Source organism: Mugil cephalus, chromosome 20, assembly GCF_022458985.1.
Source record: "Mugil cephalus isolate CIBA_MC_2020 chromosome 20, CIBA_Mcephalus_1.1, whole genome shotgun sequence".
Classification (NCBI taxonomy): Eukaryota; Metazoa; Chordata; class Actinopteri; order Mugiliformes; family Mugilidae; genus Mugil; species Mugil cephalus.
The window spans coordinates 2,313,913-2,335,886 of record NC_061789.1 but is presented as its reverse complement, the minus strand read 5'-3'; the positions used below and the strand labels follow the sequence as shown (position 1 = coordinate 2,335,886).

The 21,974-nt window shown below is 42.8% G+C and overlaps 2 protein-coding genes across 40 annotated transcripts in view; one reads left to right on the top strand and one right to left on the bottom strand.

The window, feature by feature from the left end:
* cacna1aa (calcium channel, voltage-dependent, P/Q type, alpha 1A subunit, a) overlaps window positions 1-11,738 on the top strand; it is a 78,480-nt gene extending 66,742 nt beyond the window's left edge. For 23 of the 39 annotated variants that reach the window (XM_047572224.1, XM_047572221.1, XM_047572228.1 and 20 more), the window contains 5 exons: window positions 551-664; window positions 3,107-3,145; window positions 4,966-5,182; window positions 5,320-5,597; window positions 7,351-11,738. In XM_047572224.1, coding sequence (XP_047428180.1) covers window positions 551-664; window positions 3,107-3,145; window positions 4,966-5,182; window positions 5,320-5,597; window positions 7,351-8,139 — 1,437 coding nt within the window. In that variant the 3' untranslated portion in view covers window positions 8,140-11,738. The remainder of the gene's footprint in view (window positions 1-550; window positions 665-3,106; window positions 3,146-4,965; window positions 5,183-5,319; window positions 5,598-7,350) is intronic. The other 16 variants (XM_047572234.1, XM_047572233.1, XM_047572230.1 and 13 more) reach the window with 4 other exon arrangements.
* A 2,756-nt stretch (window positions 11,739-14,494) lies between these two features.
* ier2a (immediate early response 2a) lies at window positions 14,495-15,640 on the bottom strand. The gene has a single exon (XM_047572235.1). It carries the CDS (start codon window positions 15,528-15,530, stop codon window positions 14,952-14,954), a length of 579 nt encoding a protein of 192 aa, XP_047428191.1. The 5' UTR covers window positions 15,531-15,640; the 3' UTR covers window positions 14,495-14,951.
* Window positions 15,641-21,974: the final 6,334 nt, after the last annotated feature.

The following is a 21,974-nucleotide window of genomic DNA, read 5'->3' as shown; positions in this document are numbered from 1 at the left end:
GTGCTGGATTTTGTTTTTTTAATGACTGCAGTGTGTGCAAGCTAACCTGTCATTTTCATACTACATCATTAACTGCGTATGATGCCACTGCACCTGACTAACATTGTAATCTGATTTTTTTTTAATATGCGGGCTGCATATATACGGCTTTCCCTGCAAATCCACTCCTGCTGTGACTTACAGGCTCCTCCGTCGGTCATTAAATGAAACGATATTCGCCCCCTGCCGGCATTTGCTTGCAGCTCAGTCGTGTACACAAATGCAAAACAATGCTTTCTTTAGAGTGTACTTGCAGTATGAGTTTTCCTCTTTCTCCCATTCATTGCACAGTTTAAATCAAAAAAGGAAAAACATTTGAAGAAACAAGGCAAAGCCACTCACCAAACACACTCACCAGATGATCCACACTTCCACGCCTCCCTGAGACGCTCAGCTCTCTGCTTTCTTTTGGCTAACGAACTTTTCCGCCTGTCCCCCTCTCCCCCTTACTCCCTGTTAGTTTTCATGGCAGCCAGTCACACCATCTCCTGCTCTCCTGCTCTGTTTGCAGACGGTAGAGATGAGAGAGATGGGGCAGGATGGTTACTCGGATACTGAGCACTTTCCACCAATGGAAGGCCACGGCAGGGCCGCTTCCATGCCTCGCCTCCCAGGCGACAACCAAGTGAGCAGCATTCTCACCTTTCCGCTGTGTTTCTGTCACGTCTGTCCCTCGTCATCTTTTGTTGGGAAAGGTCACGTTTGCAAAGGTCAGACTCGTTGCCGAGAAATTTTGTTGCTGCGGTTACTCATATCTACAGTGGAGAAAGTTTGGAACGAGTACCTGCAGCCCGGTTAGGGCTACATTTAAGATTGGGTGACAAAGAACAACCAGTAATGTGAGAAGCATCATGAAGCCTCTCCCATCGTGTCAATATTTCTGGTTAAAACATGAAAATGTTTTGCTGAAATGTTGAATGCAGAGGGACCACAGCAAGGCAAAGTCAGACCTTCCCGTTCCTTATTCCTTAGTTCCCTCCCGTTGTCTTCGTCCCTTCCTCTCATCAGGACACTTGCATGTCGGTTTTTAATTACCCTGGTCTTGTCTTTCATCCCTCATCCATTTTTCTATTGTTTCATATTGTGGTGAGTGCTCTGGTTGTCATCTGCACACAGCACATTTACAATGACAAGCGCACACACGGCACATTATTTCCTCTTCTTTTGTCAGGGTCCTGATTTATGACTCTTTTATGGTCTGTGCGGTTACTAAACTGTCTCTTTCTTCCTGTCAGGGGTTTTCCCTTTTGCTCAGCTCATTTTGAATTTTCGGGCCTTGCTTTGATTTATTTTTTTTATTTTTTTATTTTTTTTAGACTGGAACCAGAATGATGTTGAGTGTTACAGATAAATTTTGTGTGAAGAAGTGTATGTGTGTTGTGTATGAGTGTGTGTGTGTGTGTGTGTGTTTGCTGCTGTGTCCCCGGGCTCTCGGTGTTCTCTCTGCCCTGAAAGTCAAACTGTTCCTGTCACTCTGCTGTCTGCTGTGGAGCTCCATTTGCACAAATAATGTCTTAGAGATTTTGTGTCGAGACGACTTTCAAATGCATGTTGACAGATCATTATTATTATTTTTTTCATTTTTTTTAACGCCTCAAGATATTACACTTTAGCAGGTAACAGGTGCTGGACCAACAGACTGCACCACTCTGGTCTAATTAGGGGATTGAAAGAGATCTGAGGCAACGATCTTTGCCTCAGAGTGGCTGATGGTGGAGTTGTGGCTCACCTTTTTCACTATTCATCCCAATAAAAGGCATATTGGTGTTTCCAACCACTAGGCGCCATCAATTAAGGCTATTGAAAGCACAATACACCCTGCGCAGACACTAAAGCTGTAGCTGATACTTGGTAGTAGCATTTTTTAACTTTACTATTTTTGGCTAGTTTTTTGTTGAAATTATTGAATCGACTGTTTAAAGATGGAACGCATTGAAGAAAGGTTTAACTGAGAACTGAAATATTGCTGACAGTTTCAGAGAAAAGAAAATTAATCCACCCATCAAAAGAGATGCAGCGCCGTCCAGCTGTCTGAGCAAACGTAAGCTACGTGTGCAGGTTATGGCATCTCTGTCCCACAATAGAGCTTTGAGAAGTATGAGCCGCCATGTATAATGATGTATGCCTGATCATTAGCAAGATATTCCAATTCATACTGGTGGTGTTGCTACGTACTGAATCACTAAAACAACATTTACATTTCATTATGGGGCGTGTTCGAACCGATGCAAAGAAAAGAAATACCTCTGCATCAAGTGGACAGCCCTGCAAGCAATCAGAGCCAGTTCTTTCACCATTAAGAACTGATTACGGTCCAGCAAAGATCTGCCGAGCCGAATCAAATCGTTTGGGTGGGGTTTATTTGATAATGGACACAAGAGTAACAGCCACAAATGAGGAGTTGAATTAGTTCACAACAAAAAGAGTCTGATTGCTTTCAGGTATCTTTTTCTTTTTTTTTCCTCGCGGTGTCGCCGTCGCACTCAAACGTCGCCTAAACGCACAAGACTTTGTTTGTGCTGACGGTGTTCCACGGTTTGATGCTGTTTGAAACTGTGACTGTGTGTGTGTGTGTGTGCGCGCGCGGGTGTGCATTTCCATTTGTGTGTGTGTGTTCTGCTAATTGTCGTCATTGCCGCTGTGACCGTGGTGCCGTTGACTGAGCACTTTTCATGGTGATCTTGTCTATATAACACTGTCGTGGCGCCAACCACCCCCAGTGTCCGTGGTAAGTGTTTCTCTTCCACCTTCACTGCTGCTTCGGTGTCTAATCAGACCTTCTTTCTCTGTCCCTCCTTCCCTCTCTCTGTCTCTCTCTCTGGCACCTCATCTCTTTTTGGGTTGAACCTCCAACTAAAACTCTTTGATTTTTCCTTGTTACTCCTCTGTACCCCCTTCTCTAATTCATCTTGCACATCTCTGTCCCCGTCCTCTTTACTCCTCGCCCTCTTCCTCGCCCCCCTCCCCGGTTTTATGTGTATGCTCCATGTGTGCTCATACCTTTGGTGTTTTTTGTGGCTCTGTGTGTGTGTGTGTGTGTGTGTGTGTCTTCTTTGTGCTCATACAGCAGCGGAGGAAAGGGAAGCAACGTGGCAGTACCCTCAGTGTATGTACCCTGTCTTCTCTGTCTTCTCTCTCCTCCTTCTCTTTCTCCTTTTCAGTCTCTAAAACTATCGTGTGTTTTTCTCCTCATTTGTCGTGCCACTATGTTATGTTGCGTCTTCATCAACTTTAGGGCAAGGGTTTCTTAAAATGTACTAAAACATTTTTTGTTTCTTAATTTGGCATGAAATCATATACCAGCCCTGTTTCCAAACTGATACCGGTATAATTTCTTTTCTTTGTGCGTTTGGAAGTGGGCTGAATGGCTTGTCCCCCTCATCATAGCACCAGCCTCTTGGGTCCTCTCTTGTCTCTCTTTGCTCAGCTGCTGCTGCTGCTGCTTGTCTTTTTGTCCTCGTGCCTGTGTTAAAGACAGTGGTCCTCCATCTGTGTCCGAGTCTCCATTTCCTCTCGCCTTCCCCGCATGGAAGAAATTAGTCAACCTGTGTCGAAGTGTGCGTGAGGGCGTGTTCGATCGTGCAAGAGAGGATTTGTATGTGCGTGTGGAGGGGTATGCTGTTGGGATTCTCAGTGCTACTTCTATGAGGCCAGCTAATCTGCTCTTTTATGCTCCAACGCATTCCTCCGTCATTTGTCTAATTTACAATCATCCGCCAAACTCGGCCGGCTCTGCCGCAGTAACGATTTAGCACTGAAGTAACCTGATGAGGTTTTCATGATGCCCAGGTCAGCAACTTGTGGCACCATAGGCTCTTGTCCTGCTGTCCGCACCTTTAGAGCATGAAGGCCTCAACGCCGCAGAAGAGTATTCTCATACCGTCAGAGGACTCAGGACAACCCCTATGTACATGCATGTCTGTTTGAAAGCACGTTGAAACTGAGCAGAAAAAGCGGAGTTTTTGTGCAGCCTTATGGACGGTGAAGAGGGCGGAGTGTTGCAAGTTGTACTGACCCGTTTCCCCTTCTTATTTTTCTTTTACAAATCAAGTTACCGAAGCATGGAAGGCATGGCCGTTTGCCATCATCTCTTTTCTTGTATTTCCTTTTATTCTTTTTTTTTATTATTATTATTATTATGTAGCGTTTATTACTCTATATCAGGGGTCGGCAATTAAAAGTATTTTGAGTCCTTCACCAGTTTTTCTTCAGCTGTTCACTGGAGGAACAGAGCGGATTTACGAAAGTGGAGTGGCCTTGCACTATCCGTGCTCAGGCTTAAAATAACCAGACTCGACAGAGCTGGAGGGATGTGACATTACCCCCCATTAAACTAGTCTACAATGAAAGTCTGGGCCTAAAAATAAGACATGGCTCTTTAAGAACTGTAAATCAAAAGCAAGAGTTTTGAGAATCGTATTATCGGTAAATAACGCAATTGAATTGAAGTTTAATTTAAAACGTGGCTTTACTTTTAACTTTAAACTTATGCGCCATCTCATTTCAGTCGCTCTTCAAACCAGATTTTGCTGCATTTACCTACTGTGATGGAGGGCCCAACTCAGAGGGCTTTTTTGTCGACCCCTGCCTTGTAAATCGTAAACAGCGTCTGTATTATTAAGTAGCATGATTGCAACATCATTACTAACGTGTCAGGGTATGATTTGAGCTGTGGGATGAAGGAAGACTGTGGGAGTGGGGTGGGTCGGGTTTGGGCCTTGCAATAGAAATGGACCCTACGTGCACACATGTACACACACATTATCTCTTAACCCATCGCTCACAGCAAACATCAACTTGACAGTTAAAGGAAACATCTCTCCCTGCATTCCTCTATCTCTCTCTCTCTTTCTCTCTCTCTCTCTGCCCCGCCCCCCTTTCTCCCTCCATCGTTTGGTGGCTTCTTTCTCTTTCTTCCCATCGCAGACCATCAACGACAGCAGCCCCATGAAGCGCTCTGCCTCGTCGCTGGGCCACAGCAGGTCTGGACGTGGCCACCGGGAAAAGGGAGGGGTTGACGATTACAACATGGAGCGCACAATACCCGAGGAGGGCAGGACCTCCAGGCACGGGCACCGACGAAAAGACCGGGGCCACCGGGCGTCTGAGAGGTCCCTGTGTCGTTACAACGAGGCCGACACAGGTGGGAGGGAAATCGACAATGCAAACGTTTTGATAGTTTGATGGTGTCATTGCATTTGCAAAACCACACAAAATACCAGTTTGTTTCAAATGCACGTGACTTCAAAGTGTTTTTTATGTGGACGCCAACTGTCTCAGGCCTAGGCACAGACCTGAGCACGACGACCCAGTCGGGCGACCTCACATCTAAAGACAAGGACCGCGACAGGGACCGCGGCCGGTCCAAGGACCGCAAGCACCACCACCATCACCACCACCACCACGGCTCCATAGACAAGGAGCACTATGTAGCAGAGCGAGGCGGCGAGTACGGACACAGGCACTCCCGCGACCGAGAGCACGACCGGGAGAGGGAGAGGGACCGGCGCTGGTCGCGATCACCCAGCGAGGGCCGCGAGTGCATGACGCACAGACAGGTGGGCTTCTGGGTAATTGCGGTTTGGAGCAACACACCTTCTGTTGTCTTCTTATGCAAGAAACATCAAACACAGTGTTATACTGTAATCAAAGGCCTCTAATTTGATGGTAGTGAAGTGGAGTAATATTAACCAGGGGCAGTCTTTTTATGCTCGTAATGAAGCGTGCTGTAATTCTGCATTAAACACACTGTATGTGATTAAGGTCACTTAGTAGTGTATTATAGGTAAAGCAGTAGAGCTGCTGTAAGCAAGCAAAATCTGAAGTGCTGTTTTAGTAAATATTACCCTGCAGAGAGTAATGTTACTGTAAAAACTGTGAAAAATCCCAAAAGAAGCAGAAAAATAAAAACCGAGCAAAATAAAAAAAGAGCAGAAAATGATGATGAAACGGGTCTTTTGAACAAGTTTAGATTCAAAGCTGTGGCAGATGCCTTTCTCGAGACTAAGTGGGTGAGTCCCTTACAGGTACATTTAAAAAACAGATTTAAAAAGTGCACTTAATTTGCAATAACATGCATTAACTATGGAAATCATGCAATTAATCGCAATTAAATATTTAAATCTTTGAATCGGGCCTAGTTGTAAGTTTTGTTAACATTATGTCTGACTTCATGGTGACTGTTGTTGTAATATTATAACGATAAACGGACGTTATAGAAGCTAGACAAGGTTTCCGGTGCAGGAGACATTTGAGATGATGTAAGTTTACAAGTCAACAAAGTATTTTTGTGTTATAAAAAAAATCCTCTTATCGTATTCTCTTTTAATGAGTACATCAACGCCTTTGATGTCAGTAGAAGTATTTGCAATATGCCGAGAATAAGTACACGCCATCTGCCGTCTACTGCTGCACTCAAATTAGAGGCCAGGATGTGTTTCTGTGATGGCAAAGATAGCATGTCTGCCCTATGTATATATGTATATGCATTTATGTTCTACAATCACACAAACACATGCATTATTGTGGGTGTAATAATGCAAATACAAGTACTCTTTATATCACTGACAACTCAACAAATATGCATAATAATGTATATTTGAGTCCCCGTCTCAAATGTTTTAGGACACCGATGTTCTGTCATGTTCCCTGCGCTATGTTTCCTTTAATAACATTTTATATCTAAATGAAAGATTTGTTCAAACATCTGTGTCGTACACATTCAGCCCAGTGTGTTCAGTTTTTTCCTGCGACAACCTACAAATACCACATAGGAAGACTGATCATCTTCAAAGGAGAGGACAATGTTTTTCCTGTCATAAAAAATACTTTAAAACTTGACATGTTGCATGCACATGTCACTTAAAATATTTTTTAATGAGCCATTAGTTGCCATATTTACCTTGGACTACATTTGTTGGTCTGGAAATCAACCTTTTTACCCTTCTTTTCTCCTGTCGTCTTTTGTTTTCTTTCCTCTGCGTGACATGTCGCTTCTCAATGTATGGTGCCATTTGGAATCTCATCTTTTTTATCCACATCCTCCGCTCTGCTCCCCTTTTGACGCATTCCATCCCTTGCTTTCTCTCCTCCACTCACATCACAACTGGTGCTTTTACTCTTGACGTTGCTGGGGCTCTTGTTGTTGTCTTGTCTTGCTCCTTTCTCTCTTTCCGCCTACGGATCTCGCATTCTTTCTTTTCCCCTCCATTTGTCCTCTCTCTCTTTGCCATCCTCTACTTTACTCGACGTGTTTTGTCTTTGAATTTGTGGTTCGTTCTTTTTATTTGCTTTATTTCACTTTTTGTGTAGGGCAGTAGTTCGGTCAGTGGAAGTCCCGTCCCCTCAACCTCGGGGACCAGTACGCCGCGCCGAGGCCGTCGGCAGTTGCCTCAGACGCCGGCAACTCCGCGGCCCCATGTCACTTACTCCCCTGTAGTCCGTAAGGCCATGCCCACACCTTCTGGGGCCCCACAGGGCAGACCCCCAGCCCCAGCACCTCGCCGCTTTTCTCCAGAACCCTCCCAAGGCCAGGGTCCTCCTCCTGCTGGCCTTCCGTTGGCCCACCGCCAGGGTCATCATCCCCCGCCTCGCTGGGGAGACACAGGTGGAGGTGGTGGCTCCATGGAAGGGGATGGCTGTTTCTACAACCAGGACTATCAGGACTTTGAGCCCCACCACGAACCACCGGCCTATGAGCCAGGCCCCATGCAGGGTGGAAACCCTCACCCGCACGCTCTGGCCAACCACCCACTGCCACCTCCCACACAACCGCAGCCACATAACCCCCATCCCCATCCGCAGCCACAGCCACACCCCGCAAACAACCCCCATTCGCAGCCCAGTCGCACCTCGCCCAGGACTGTGCACCACGCGCCTCCTCCCACCACCGCCCTGACTGGGCCAGTGCAGGGCCAGGTCCAGCCCGCCGCCCAGCGCCGCCTTCCCAACGGCTACCGATCCTCCTCGCCTTCCACACACGTCCATGGACCCCCGCATACGGGACCTCACAAGGTCCCCCCTCCAGCTGGGCATCCAAGGGGTCCTCGCAAGGGCCTGCATGAACCCTACAGTGAGACGGAGGACGACGATTGGTGCTAGCCTCTGGGGTAGGGGAGGGGGCGTAAGGAGGACAAATAATTGTTAATCGGACCGAAAGAAGACGGGAAGCTCTGAGCCGGAGCACTGACTGCCAAAGGAAACCACGACTTGTCTTTCACGTCTGTTCAATTTTTTCCTCTCCTCCACTGCTTCGTAGGGATGGTGGGCTAGATGAAGGGATGGGTGTCGGGGTGAAGGGATGAAGCAAGAATGCAGCTGCGGAATCTGGAGAAAAAAGTAGTCTAAAAAGAGGTAACGAACCACCTCCACGTTGTGCTGCTCGCATTGTTGCTGACCATCTCTTGATTCCGAATGAGACCAATCTCAAATTCTGGTTTTCTGTAAGGATGCAGGCAGCAGGAGCGATGGACACTAGTCTCTTGTGTCTTAAATTATGCCTCTGGCAATGAGTTATAGCCACTTACAAGATGTCAAAGAGTTGCGACTCGACAAAAGACACTTTAAAGTCAGAGACAAAAGAGCGACCACGTTTTTTTCTTTTCTTTTCTTTTCTTTTCTTTGCTTCATAAAGCTAACTTCTGTTTAGTTAGCCGCAAAATGAATCAAATCCAACCCTCCCAGCCACAAGTTGAATATTGATGAGTTTTATCATCTGTGTTTTTAAATAAGAATAAAATTGACAAAGAGCCGTCCGCCTGTATGAGGCGAGAAGGCTAAGTGGGTGGGAGAGTTGGGGAGAGAGTTGCAAGGGGGTTGACTAGTCCCTCTGTGGAATGAAAATCTAGAGGACAGGACGGGTGTGTTGGGGATACGTACCCCCAACCTGTCACCGGAAAACACACCCCTCCCTGAAACAATTCAATCAACCTCACGCTACGGAAGACGAAAGAAGAAACACTTAAACGTGGAAACGGGTTTCAGAAACAAAAAAAAACAAATGAACTGTTTTCTGCAGTATTTCTTCTTCTATTCCTGCAGCTGCTTCTTCTTCTTCTCCTTCTCCTTCTTCTACTTCTTCTTCTTCTTCTTCTTCTTCTTCTTCTTCCTCTTTCTCTTCTTCAAAACATCGAGGCTTGAATCTTCTGTTGCACCCACACAGCTTCGTTTTTTTAGACTTGCGGAGTTGTACACCCTACGGAATCCTGCATGAATGATACAAAAAGAATACTAATAATAGCAACAATGAGAATCTTGTCTGTCTGTCTGCGGGGGGACACTTTGTTCAGTCCTCTCCGCTGTGGTCTGTTCGGGTTTCTCTCTTTCAGTTGAAAAGGCTTTCTGTTTCTCTTTCTCTCTCTCTCCTCTGAATGACATTCCTCTCTCTGTATACCTTTACTTAAACTATAGGGAGATCGGATGGTTACTGTACATCTGGAGGGAACAAAACTATTACTTTTTCCTTGCTTGTCGACTGTCTGTTTCGTGCCAAATGCCTGCCACCGATACAGCTGGAATTGCACTTTTTTTTTCTAACTGAGGTCAAAAGGCTAAAATGATGTAATGGGAAGCAGGGTATTTAAAAAATATAAATATATATATGGCGAATAAGTCTGACAAATCATCTCAAAGTCTTCCAGGGTTTGGGGTTAAAACAGAGGCATCGGAGAGAAAGAGACCAATAGAAAGGAGAGAGACTCTACATCTTTGTTTTCTTTGTTACTGACTAAAACGATGACATTACTACTTATATTGATCATGATGATCGTGAGAATGGGACAGATTTAATGTTCTGTTAAATATGTTTTTACTTTGAGCTCAGATGAATCGTTTTTCCAACCCTGGGGTGGAGGACAAACCTGAATCGGAGACCAATGCAGTCAATAAATCAGCGTTCTCATCACCCACAGCGGTGAATTTGACTGAGAGCTCAATTTTACGATTTATCAAATACAAAAACGGCAGAAAGTACAGGTTGTTTTTAACATGCAGACGCACTAGTCCATTCTCCTGCAGATGCTAAAACAGGCTCCCACCACCACTTGTGACCTTCGGGTGGCGCTGAAAGACAAGCGGCGCCCCTCTGGTTTTTAATACATTCCCTTTCCTCTACTTTCCTGCCGGTGCACCACTAATAACAATCATCCCAGTCTCTCACTTGTAGCCTAACTCGTCTGTGTGTCTCGTGTTTAAACGACTGAACTGCGTTGCAGAGCAGCTCAGATGGGGTTGGAGAAAAGACGTCTGGGCCTGGTCGCAGCCCTGGTAAAAAAAAAAAAAAACAAACAAACAAAAAAACTAAAAAAAAAACTATTTTGTCCTGCGTCACTCCTGTGTAACTTTTATTTCTGTCACGAACGCACACCACTGTCAGCCCCATCATTAATTATTGCTATCATTTGTTTTCTAATTAATCTAATCAACCTGCATTTTACCTGGAGGCCTATCACGTTGACCAGAGAATGCTTTGAAAAAAAAAATAGACATTTAAAAAAAAAAAAGCAAACTGCCTATTAGTGTCTTTCCAGCCTCAGTGGAATGTCACAGACAAGTATTTTTCACGTCACTACACTCTAAATCGGAAAGCACACAAGGTATGTAGCTCCTGGTTGTGGCGTGTGGAAGTGGATTTCTGTTGTGTGTTTGTGTGTGCACGGGTGAGCGTGTTCCTGATGACTTCCGGCGTTCTGGTTTTCTGTTCTTCGTCTCTGAAATCGTGAGACGTTTCAATCGCATCACTGCATCGACCTCCGACCGTGTTTGTGTGCGCGTATGTGTGCGTGGGCGTGTGTGTGAGACGTCAGTAACACCCACCTCCCTCCCCCCCGAACGATAAAATGCAAAGGCCCAAAACGTTCACCACCTTCCATCTTTGTGTATATGCTGCAGTAAAATCCACTAACACGCTGATTAACCACACAAAGTCTTCAAAAAGCAATGTAAAGTCGCTACTGGGAGAAAAAAAAAAAGAAATAAAAAAATATGTTTTTTTTTTGTTTTGTTTTGTTTTTTTAAATACAAAAGATTAAAAAAAAAAAGAAAAAATATCTAGTTCCAGAAATGCATGTGCTATGTGCATGCCACACCGTGGGTTAAAAGTCATCTTCAGGACATAAAAAGAAAAAGCAGATTAATTAATTCAGAGGAATAATAATTAAAAAAAAAAAGATATATAGATAGATAGATGTTTTTAAAAAGCAATGTTTCCTTTTTTCCTTCTATTTTTGAGAACAAAAAAGGTTAAAAAATACAAAAAAAAAAAATCTAAAGAGTAAAAACACAAAAAAGACTTTGAGAGTCAAAGTCTTGTTTGTTTTCTTCTGTTACATGGAGTTGAGGCACAACACGACCATGTTCAGGACACCACAAAAAAAGAAAGAACTGTTTTTAACTAAAAAAAAATAATCTATATACAAAGAAAAGAAAGTACAGTTCAGAAGATGACGATTGTCTTACTCTGTGTGGGAGTCAGGAGGTGCAGGAGCTAGCCAATTCTGATGATGTACTCGTTCTAACTGGCTGTTGGACCTTTGAACTCTCACTCACTCCCTCCCTCTTTTCTCTCTTTCTCTCTCTCTAACTCTGTCTTTCTCACACTCTTACCTGTCGCACTCTCAACCAGTTTCACCGCTATTTCTACCAGTGCATTTTGTAATTCCAAACTGAATTCTTCCTAAAGAATAAAATCCAGAGAGAATGCACACTGTTTCGTCTCGTTTTTCTTTCTTTCGTTCCTTCCTTCTTTTCTTTTTTTTTTAACTCTGTGTGTGTGTCTTCTGCATCAGTCAGCAGATGTGTGCCCTGACTGTGTGTTGTGCAAGGAAAACTCTGCAGTATGTGTGTTTTTAGCCGCTTGGGGGCAGTAGGACACGCTTTAAACAGTGGTTTGGCATCTTATCAGCTCCTATAGGGAAATAGCTGGGTCAGTATATAATTAAGGGACTTTTAAAGTCTGTGGGATATATCTTGCATACACTGGAGTTAAAAGCATAAAACTAAGGTTTTTATGTTCATGTCTTTGCAAAATCCATAATTATTTATTAGCGAAACAATCACTTATTAATAAAAATGACTAGTTATCACTAAAATGTCCGAATTTAATGATAATAAACAATAATCAAATGAGCTTATTTAAAATTTATTTTGATTGTGTTTGTTTTGTTAAGTTCAGATAATCATGTCAGATATTTATTTTTTTGGTAATATATCAAATTTTATATGGAAAATATCAAACTGTATCTGTGTCCAAGTGTGTGTTTGGTTATAGGCGGCCATGTTGATTTTAGGCCTGAAAACAGACAAAATGTTAAACTATGTTAAACTCAAAGTCCCGCAATTATATATTGACCCAGCTAATGGATAGATACATAAGACATCTGTCTTGTTTTGATCACTCACTTTTTATATATATATATATATTAAAAAAATTATAAAAAAATATATATATTAGTGGTAAAGGACAGTCATCTGCCACATGTGTAGTTAGATATTGGGGAACTGTTAGCACTTAAACTGTCAATCTCGCATCTTTGTGTTTTGTTCTTTTTGGCATTGTATTTTTGAACATCGCTCTCCAGATATCCAGAAAGCGTCGCCCCGTGTTCTCATTCATGTGATCTTGAACACTAAATTAGATCCACTCGAAACGGTAGATCAGCAATCGGAAAACAGGCTCCTCGTATTGTTTTCAGCGGCCATGAAGTTCCCACTTTCTGAATGAAAAGCACATGATCGCACCAAGTGACTTCTCTGGAAATGACACCATCCAAGGGCTATGTGAGTATCCATAACAATAGTCATTAATATTTTCCTGTTTGACCGTAGTAATCTCTACTTGAAACGCTGGTAGAAGAAAACACAGGTGAGTTTGGGAGTGTGTCTAGTAGTGGCAGCTCTTCTCAATTAACTGCTAGTTAATGAAATATGGTGATTTTCACATTAAAGACCCCTGACTCAGTAGAAGGTGTTATGTGTAAGAGATGGTTTGCCTCATTCATTTAAATAAAGTCACATAACCTCTATTATAAATGATCATCTGTGAAGAAAAAAGCACCATATAAGTGATGCCTATTCATCACTGATGAGAGCCTTTAAAATATTCTGTCCTTCTACTGTTAACTAAACAAGTAAAATTAGAGTGCGGATACAAGTGTTCAGGTGTTCAGCTAAAGTAAGTCACGCCAGGGCAGAGCTCAGAAAGTAAATACAAACTTGTGTGATATCAGTGAGTGGGACACATGTACATATGTACCATTTCCCATGATGCACTCACACGACAAGCAGCTGTTGTCATGTTCAAAACGTCAAGAGCTTTTTTATTTATTGTCATTTCACCATGTATAAATTAGGCAACATTGGTATCAGAACAAATGTGGATCAATTACTTCCACTGTAATCAAGACGTCTGAGTAGATGACTAGAACGAGGGAGAATTCCTGTGCTTGTTCGGCCACTGAGACACACGGAGAACATAAAAACAGCGTTAAACTCGGGGTACACTTACTACTGCACCTCACTGATATGTAATATTGCCTAATGAACAAATACCAACTCATAATATGTCTCAGATCATATGATCACCGTGTGTGTCACAGAGCACAGGAGAGCGCAGGCGGCGCTCAGACTGGAAGAGCCGTGTTCCGACATGAGAAGGTGAATGAGTGCGTGCATGCGATGTGCATGACGTGTCTGTTTTCACAGGCATGTCCAGACGGTTCCGGCCGCTCCTCCCTGCCTCCCTGCCTCCCTCCCCTGCAGGCATGTGGAGGCAGACAAGGCGCTCTGGTTTCTGCTGAACATTTGGGGCCTCGTGGGGCACACACAGACACCCCCTCCCCGGCCTCCCTGCCCCCCTGCATTCCTTCTTCTGTTTCCTTGGGTCAACCCCCTTCCCCCAACACAAACACAGTCACTGGTGAATCCCTGCTGCACTTTTGGCTGATGTCCAGGACACATAACCTAATTCACCTTTTTTCTTCAAACACACAGAAATTTTGCCCAGAATTACTGGCTCCTCAAGGCTGCGTCAGAAAGACACAGACACAGCTCATGACTCAGTCGTATTCATGTTTACATAGGTGAACCATGTAACCAATTGTGTGCAAAGAAATGACTTGAATTCCAGCTAACTGAAGCAGAGGCTGCAGCAATACACTTTTGTTCACAGCAACAGGACGCCAATTGTTCTGTGTTTGGCCAGTCAATGGCTTTACGCCCTCTCCCCTGCCCCCTCCTCGTCCTTTGGACACAATCTCCTGAATTGTCCCTGCTTTTGTTCTGCAAATCAGCGTGGGGGATGTGACACCGTGGGGGGAAGGAAGCAAACTTCTTCACACCCAGGCCAGTTTCCTGTCAAACACACCCACACTTTCACACCAGAAATTCTTGTTCTGACATCATTTTCGGATTCACGCCTTGTTTATATCCCTGTTGAAGGAAAGAAAACCACCACTCCAGATTCAAGTACAAAAAAAAGATCGTTTAATAAATACTGAGGTAGTTGCAGTCATTGAATGTTTTACACATGAGCACATTTCCCATTTACACTCAGCATGTAGACAGCATCAACATTGTGTTACATTTGCTGTGTAGAGGAGCAACTTAAATCAGACTTGAAGGTGTGAATGTTCAGAAAGGCCCGAGGCTCTGTCTCTGCCTTCAGTTCCGCCTCTGGCCAGCTGAAGCCACAACTAGGCCAAAAGTCACTGGGACTTTTTACACACCGACCGCTTGCTTCCGTGAGTCCTGGGACAAGCCCAGACTTGTTAAGAGTCACATGTGGGACCTTTGTGGAGGGTGGGCGACACTCTTCCCAGCGTCGATCCAAACCCCCTGTCCTCGGAATAAGCGCACCGGGGGCGCGTTCAGGCTCCCGGGGTCGTATGGAAAACTTTCGCCCTCAAAGAGCGCAGGCTTCAACACGCTGCAATGGCTCTCTGGAGGGGGATGGGGGCCGGGGACGGCGCCAGGTCACTGCCACACATCACGTAGTCCATCAAAACGGAGTTGACAATAATATGCTGAGGGCCGTTCCCCTGTTCGAGTTTCGCCTTCTTACACGGCAGAAAGTCCGGCTCGGCGGCCGCTTTGCCGCGCCTTTTCCTCGTTGGCTGTCCCGGGCCAGGCGGGCACACGTTCTCCTTGTCTTGTGAGCTGGTGATCGCCACGCGACGCGGCTCCGTGGATGAACCCACGGATCCATCTCTGGTGGTAGTCCGAGCCTGTGCGATGGGGCCAGGAGCGGGACTCTGGAGCTCGACCCGTGCGCCGGCGGGGTCCGGGGTCGCCTCAGCCGCCGAGTGTCCTTGCGCGCATTCCGACGCGACGTTCTCCTCCGTCGCCTGAGCCGCATGGTACATGTCTCGGGCGGATTTCATCACCAGGGTCAAGAGGAGACTCCGGTGGAGACGGAGACCCCCTCTCTGGGTGCGGGAGCTGTACAGTTTACCCAAAGCGACCACCATGATCCTCTTGGCCTCGGCGCTGACCTCCATGTCACAGCTTGTTTTGAAACTAGTCCAGGACAAATAATCACTTGGTCAATTCCACTCTCTCGCCCTGTGACTTCACACACAGACACGCGCAGAGCGAATGCGGGACAGCTACTTATAACCTCGCTGACGTCACGCACATACGTCATACGGTGGAGCCCCGCCCCGTAGCCCCCACACTCCCAACAGCCGCACGACAGCGGGGTAGACAACTGTGATAGGAATATATATATATATTTCTCCAGGTCGTTCGCTCAGATAAAAGCTAAAAGCCCTAACACAATGTCAAAATATTCAGCAACAAAACAAAGGCCCTGCAGTGTAAAATCTAACCAAATTAAGATAAAGATTTTGAGAGTAGCAAATGTGTTTAGTATCAAAATCATTAAAATGTAATATCAGCTTTATCTAGTTTAAATTAAGTTACATACAGTTTTATATACAGTATTTAAATTATCATCATCCTACAAGACCCTGCTTTACAAAAGTCATAGCTTGGGTTAATCTTTGCAGTTATTGTTACTAGATTCTCTGACTTATTCCTTCTTCTTGTGCATGTCCCTCTCTTCGTCTCTGGGGTTGTTCAGGCCCTTGGTCCTGTAATTTGTGTTGTTGTTACCACTATATAAACTGCAATAAACGGAATCCTCAACACATTCAAGGTGTTTATTGCCATAAAACCTGTAACAGTAATTTAGACCATACAATGACGTTCTTGCTTTGCAATTCTCCCTTACATCAAATATACAGATGAAATATAAAACAGTCAAAGAGTAAAATATATTTTAAAAATAAAACCAAGTTAAATGCAAAAATAAATAAATAAAACCTGAGTTTATAAAGTGATCTGTGTCTTGTGCTGCAGATTGTGAACCGTTCAGGAGAAAATAACTTGATAGAATGATGTATCCACCCACACCACATGCAAATACAAGTTGATCCTAATCTAATAAATCATGGAATCTGTTGAACTTTCTTTTTTTACCCCCTCCCTCTCTTTTCCTCCACGGATATTGAATAATTTCTGCATTTATTCAAATGAAACCACACACATGAGATCTGATAAAGCTCATCTAAAATGTGACAGCGACTACACAGTTGTAAAAAACAAAAGAACATTTGTAAGAAGCCAAAGAGGTCACGAGCAGTTTCATCTCTGCGTTTTATAAACTTGCTAAGCTGCTCGCTGTCCACTAACCTTCACGATGATACAATGTAGTGCAGGACTCTTGTATTGGAATGCATTTGTTTTTTCCTAGTGGGTGTTTGTAACGTGGTGTGGGTATGAAGTAGAATAAACAATCTCAAATATGTGTCAAGTGCAAGATTAAGTTTGAGCCAAACACAATAACAGTTTATCAAACTACTGTTCCTCTTTGCTTATTATGAAGTCATTTCTCCTAGAAAGTAACACGAGCCTCATAAACAGGCCACTTGATGCAGACAGCTCTGGACTTCGGACTCTTCTATGTCCCAGTAGTTTTCCAAGCCAAACGCCCACATCTGTGCACAGGTTTCAGTCCCGTTGCGTTCCGACTCAGGTTTTAGTGGAATGTTTGGTTGTTGTTTCAGTGACTATAATAGTGTTTGGGCATTTAAAGCCCACTGAGATTGAGTGTTGTTAAGTTATTTGTCATGCATACATAGTGGGCTTCAAATGTGACTGAAAATAACAGCCATTTTTTGCAGTTCATGTGAGGAAACCCGCCAACATCTCAGAACTGATGTGGTTCTTTTCTGATGAATGGGCAAAAAATTGTCAACAGTTACCGGAAACGTTTAGTTTCTGTTATTGCTGCACGAGGGCTGAAAACCATGTGACTAATAATGTGAAAACCCGTTTGAAGCAGGTTGCTAGTATTAATAAGTGAAACTGTTCAGGGAAACACTTCAGTCTGGAATCTGTGTCAATTAAACAAAAGTTAAACCAGGTTAAGCTTTAAGCGCATTTAAGCCTGCGCGCGTTGTGATAATAAAGAAGGAAAGTTTATCTGGCAAGCTTCCTCCCAGTTTAAATAGCGTTAATTCACAGGGTTTGAAAGTCCTAAACTACTAAATTTCAAACCGACCACAGTATTTGATGAGCAAAAGCCCCTGCACAAAGATCAGTGGACGCTATTTTTAGCTTGCCTTGCACCTGGGATGAATTCCACGCCTCTGCTTTTTTGGAGCAGACAAGAAAGACAGCCTATTAACTGCCTCCGAGCTTCGCTTCCACTCTCACCCATCCCCCCAGCGAGCTGCTTCCTTTTGCAGGAAAAGAAAAGAAAACGAGGGGAGGGGGGGAGGTGGAGGCTAACAGACAGATGCCCATATAAAGCACATCCTGCGCTTGTGGCCTGTGTGGAGGAAAACCCATGACGCGAGTGGGAGCCCTGGTTTCCTGCAGCCATTTAAAGTAACAGTGGTGAGGCTTGCGTCAGGGCTCTCTGCTTCCCTCAGACCATATTTGGGCACAAGAGTCCATTCCCTCAGATGGCAAGGTGACTAGAAACTGCTCAATGTTATATTAAAACATTTATGACGCGGTACATTACAAACAACGACAAAATGAGAACAGAGGCATTTAACGTTTAAATGCCCTCGCATGCTGACTCGTACAAGGAATTCATCTCAGTTTTTGGTGCCGTAAACATAAACACAGACCAAAAGTCTGGATAATAAATTTAAAAAGGGAACTTTATAGATGTGTGCATGGACTGTGTGTGTAATGTAACACATAGATGCAGGCTGTGTGCAACTTTCATTAATGTAGCATGTCCTGGCAGATTTTATCTTGTGAAGAAAGACAGGAAGAGAGGCATTTTCCCCCCAAGCTATCCCGTACTTCCAGAGGAATGTGTGGTATGCAGACAGTTGTTTCTCTTGTGACTGCAGTTTAATAAAACACCAGCTACAGAGAATAATAGGTTTAACACACAGTCACCGTTGGCAGGAATGAACGAAAACAGGCACGATGTGAGTGAGAAGAAAAAGAAATCCTTATGTTGACACATGGATGCAAATAATCCAGAGATTATTTTCCTCATTTTAAGTTTCTTCCTGTTCTGAACTTCCTGTCGCTGTTTAGAAACTTTGCACAATATGCAGGTTAAGTTGCACATCAAGAGTCATGGAAGGAAGCTTGTGCCACTTCAACGCTGCAACAAAACGCCAGGTCAGTATGCGATGAAACGGCGCCATCTTGTGGTAACTTTGTGCAGTTGAACCAAGTCATTATTAAAGAGCCACAACATCTTCTGCACATGAAGAACTCACGCGTACGCAGATAGATACGTTGTCCTCCACTTCATCAGACTGTATGCAATATCTAAAGTGGGGATAAAAGTTTGGAAAAAAAGTTTCCAATACCCATACACATGTCTTGGTTTACATCAAGCGATTTATAACAGATGCAGGTGACTTCTACAGTTTCTGGAGAATGCACAGAAGAAGGATTATTATTATTATTATTATTATTATTATTATTATTATTATTATTATTATTATTATTATTATTATTATTATTATTTGGACTGTTTCTCTTGTAGCTGCAGTTTAATAAACATTAGCCTCAGAGAATAACGTGTAACATGCAGTCACTGTTGGCATTAATGAATTAAAAGGAATAAGGAAATGCTTACGTTGATACATTGATGCAAATAATTCATAACTTATTTTCCTTGTTTTTAGTTAAAATTCTCCGTGAAAGATACCAAGATATAATAATAATAATAATAATAATAATAATAATAATAATAATAATAATAATAATAATAATAATACGTTTCATATTGGGTGCCATAAAACACAATAAAAAATGAATGAATGAATGAGAAGTCTATTTCGAATAAGTACATAAGGAAAAAAACGTTCATCAAGAAATAATAGAAAATGCAAATATATCTAAATTTGAATAAGGCTATTATACAAGCATACACAGTTATAGCAAATATAAGTAAAATTTCAAATAAATATTCTAACAATTTGTAATTAAATTTACATACTCGAAAACGCGTGGGTGGAAGTAAAAAAAAAAAACAAAAAAAAACACATGAATAAAGTAAACAAAAAAATCTTTTATATCATATAATATTGTCTAATAAATTTTCTTCCTGTAGCTTCCTGTAGCTGTTTTTGAAACTTTGTACAATCTGCAGGTTGGGTTTCTCATTAACAGTCACGGAACAAAACTTGTTTTTATTTCACTTTTGAACGCTGAAATAAAATGCCAGGCCAGTATGTGATGAAATGGCGCCCTCTTGTGGTAATTTTGTGCAGTTGAACCAAATCATTATTAGAGAGCCACGACATCTTCTGCGCATGAAGAACTGACGTGCACGCAGATAGATACGTTGTCCTCCACTTCATCAGACTGTATGCACTAAAGTGGGGATAAAAGTTTGTAAAAAAAAGTTTCCAATACCCATGCACATGTCTTGGTTTACATCAAGCGATTTATAACAGCTGCAGGTGACTTCTACAGTTTCTGGAGAATGCACAGAAGAAGGATTATTATTATTATTATTATTATTATTATTATTATTATTATTATTATTATTATTATTTGGACTGTTTCTCTTGTAACTGCAGTTTAATAAACATTAGCCTCAGAGAATAACATGTGTAACATGCAGTCACTGTTGGCATTAATGAATTAAAAGGAATAAGGAAATGCTTACATTGATACATTGAAGCAAATAATTCATAACTTATTTTCCTTTTTTTTTAGGTTTTTAGTTAAAATTCTATGTGAAAGATACCAAGATATAATAATAATAATAATAATAATAATAATAATAATAATAATAATAATACGTTTCATATTGGGTGCCTTTTTCTGGCACTCAAGGTCGTCATAGTTTAAAAACAAGCAATAAAACATAACAAAAAATGATTGAATGAATGAATGAATGAGAAGTTTATTTCGAATAAGTACATTAGTAAAAAAGACGTTCATCAAGAAATAATAGAAAATGCAAATATATCTAAATTTGAATAAGGCTATTATACAAGCATACACAGTTATAGCAAATATAAGGAAAATGCAAAAAAAAAAATCTAACAATTAGTAATTTAATTTACATACTCGAAAACAAGTGGGTGGAAGTAAAAAAAAAAAACACACACACACACACACACACAAAACACATGAATAAACTAAACAAAAAATCTTTTATATTATATAATATTGTCTAATAAATGTTCTTCCTGTAGCTGTTTTGAAACTTTGCACAATCTGCAGGTTGGGTTTCTCATTAACAGTCACGGAACAAAACTTTTTTCACTTTTTACTCACAGTAAACCCACTTTTGAACGCCGCAATAAAATGCCCGGCCAGTAGGTGATGAAACGGCGCCCTCTTGCGGTATCTCCGCCGCCTTGCACATGTCCTGGTTTACAACAACCAGCTGCACCTGACTCTGCAACTTCTGCAGTTTCTGGAGAAGAAGGATTATTTTTAATTGGGCATTTTATTTGCACGTTAAAGTGGAGACATTAGCAGACAGAGTAAGGCCATGACATGCGGTAAGGAGGTGTAACGGCTGACAGTCCATGTGAAATTCATCTGGTCACCTTTAAGTCCAAAATGTTTCATATGTGCTCTCCTCTTTTTAATAAGAGTACGCAGTACGCAAAACAATGTAGGGAGCACTACTGAAGCAAAACACCTGCAGACTTTCAGTGCCATGGGGCTGGTGGAGCGTTATGCTCAGCTCTGTGTGCTGAGGCCTTTTCCTGCATGCCATCGCCACCCATGACTGCTCTCCCGTTCACCCCACTTTGAGGAGGATGTGCATTGAGAGCAACAAAGGAGATGGCGATTGATTTTAGTTTGGACAAAGATGCCTGTATCGCAACTCCACATCAAAGGTGAATGTGTGGAGAGGGTCCTCACTTTAAGAGGACTTCTGGTCAGTCAACACCCCAGCAGTGATGAGGAAGACCCAGCAGTGACTCCACCTCTTGAGAATACTCAGAAGGTACAAATTCGTGGAGAGGCCGCCTTTTACCGTTCCAACCGCCAGAGTGCGCCGATGTACTCCTTCACTGGGTGATACGACTACTGGCCGCCCCCTACTGTCCCTGCATAGCATTGCCATCTGTCATTGCCTCTCCAGTAAACCCACTTAACTATTTCTACCCAAAGGCGGTCAGGATATTCAGCGGCCATATGAGCCACTAACTCGCCCCAGCTTCTAATGAATATGTGCAATCTTAACTATATGCACGATATAACCTCAGATTGCTGCATTAGGCTAGGATTATTACCTCATACTGATTACTCGACGCAATTAATTATTTTAATTTGCTTATTGACCTTGTTCTGTTTTCATTTAAGTGATAATTATGCTGTTATTGCATTGCACCTACAATTATAGCTGTCACAGATTTGTTGTGTAAATCAAATCTGATCTTGTCTGACACCAGTGCAGCACCAAGGGAGCAGTTCAAAAGGCCATGTGC

Bases quoted from the DNA above. Each gene is read 5' to 3' on its own strand.
- ier2a (XM_047572235.1), bottom strand. From the start codon at position 15,530: ATGGAGGTCAGCGCCGAGGCCAAGAGGATCATGGTGGTCGCTTTGGGT.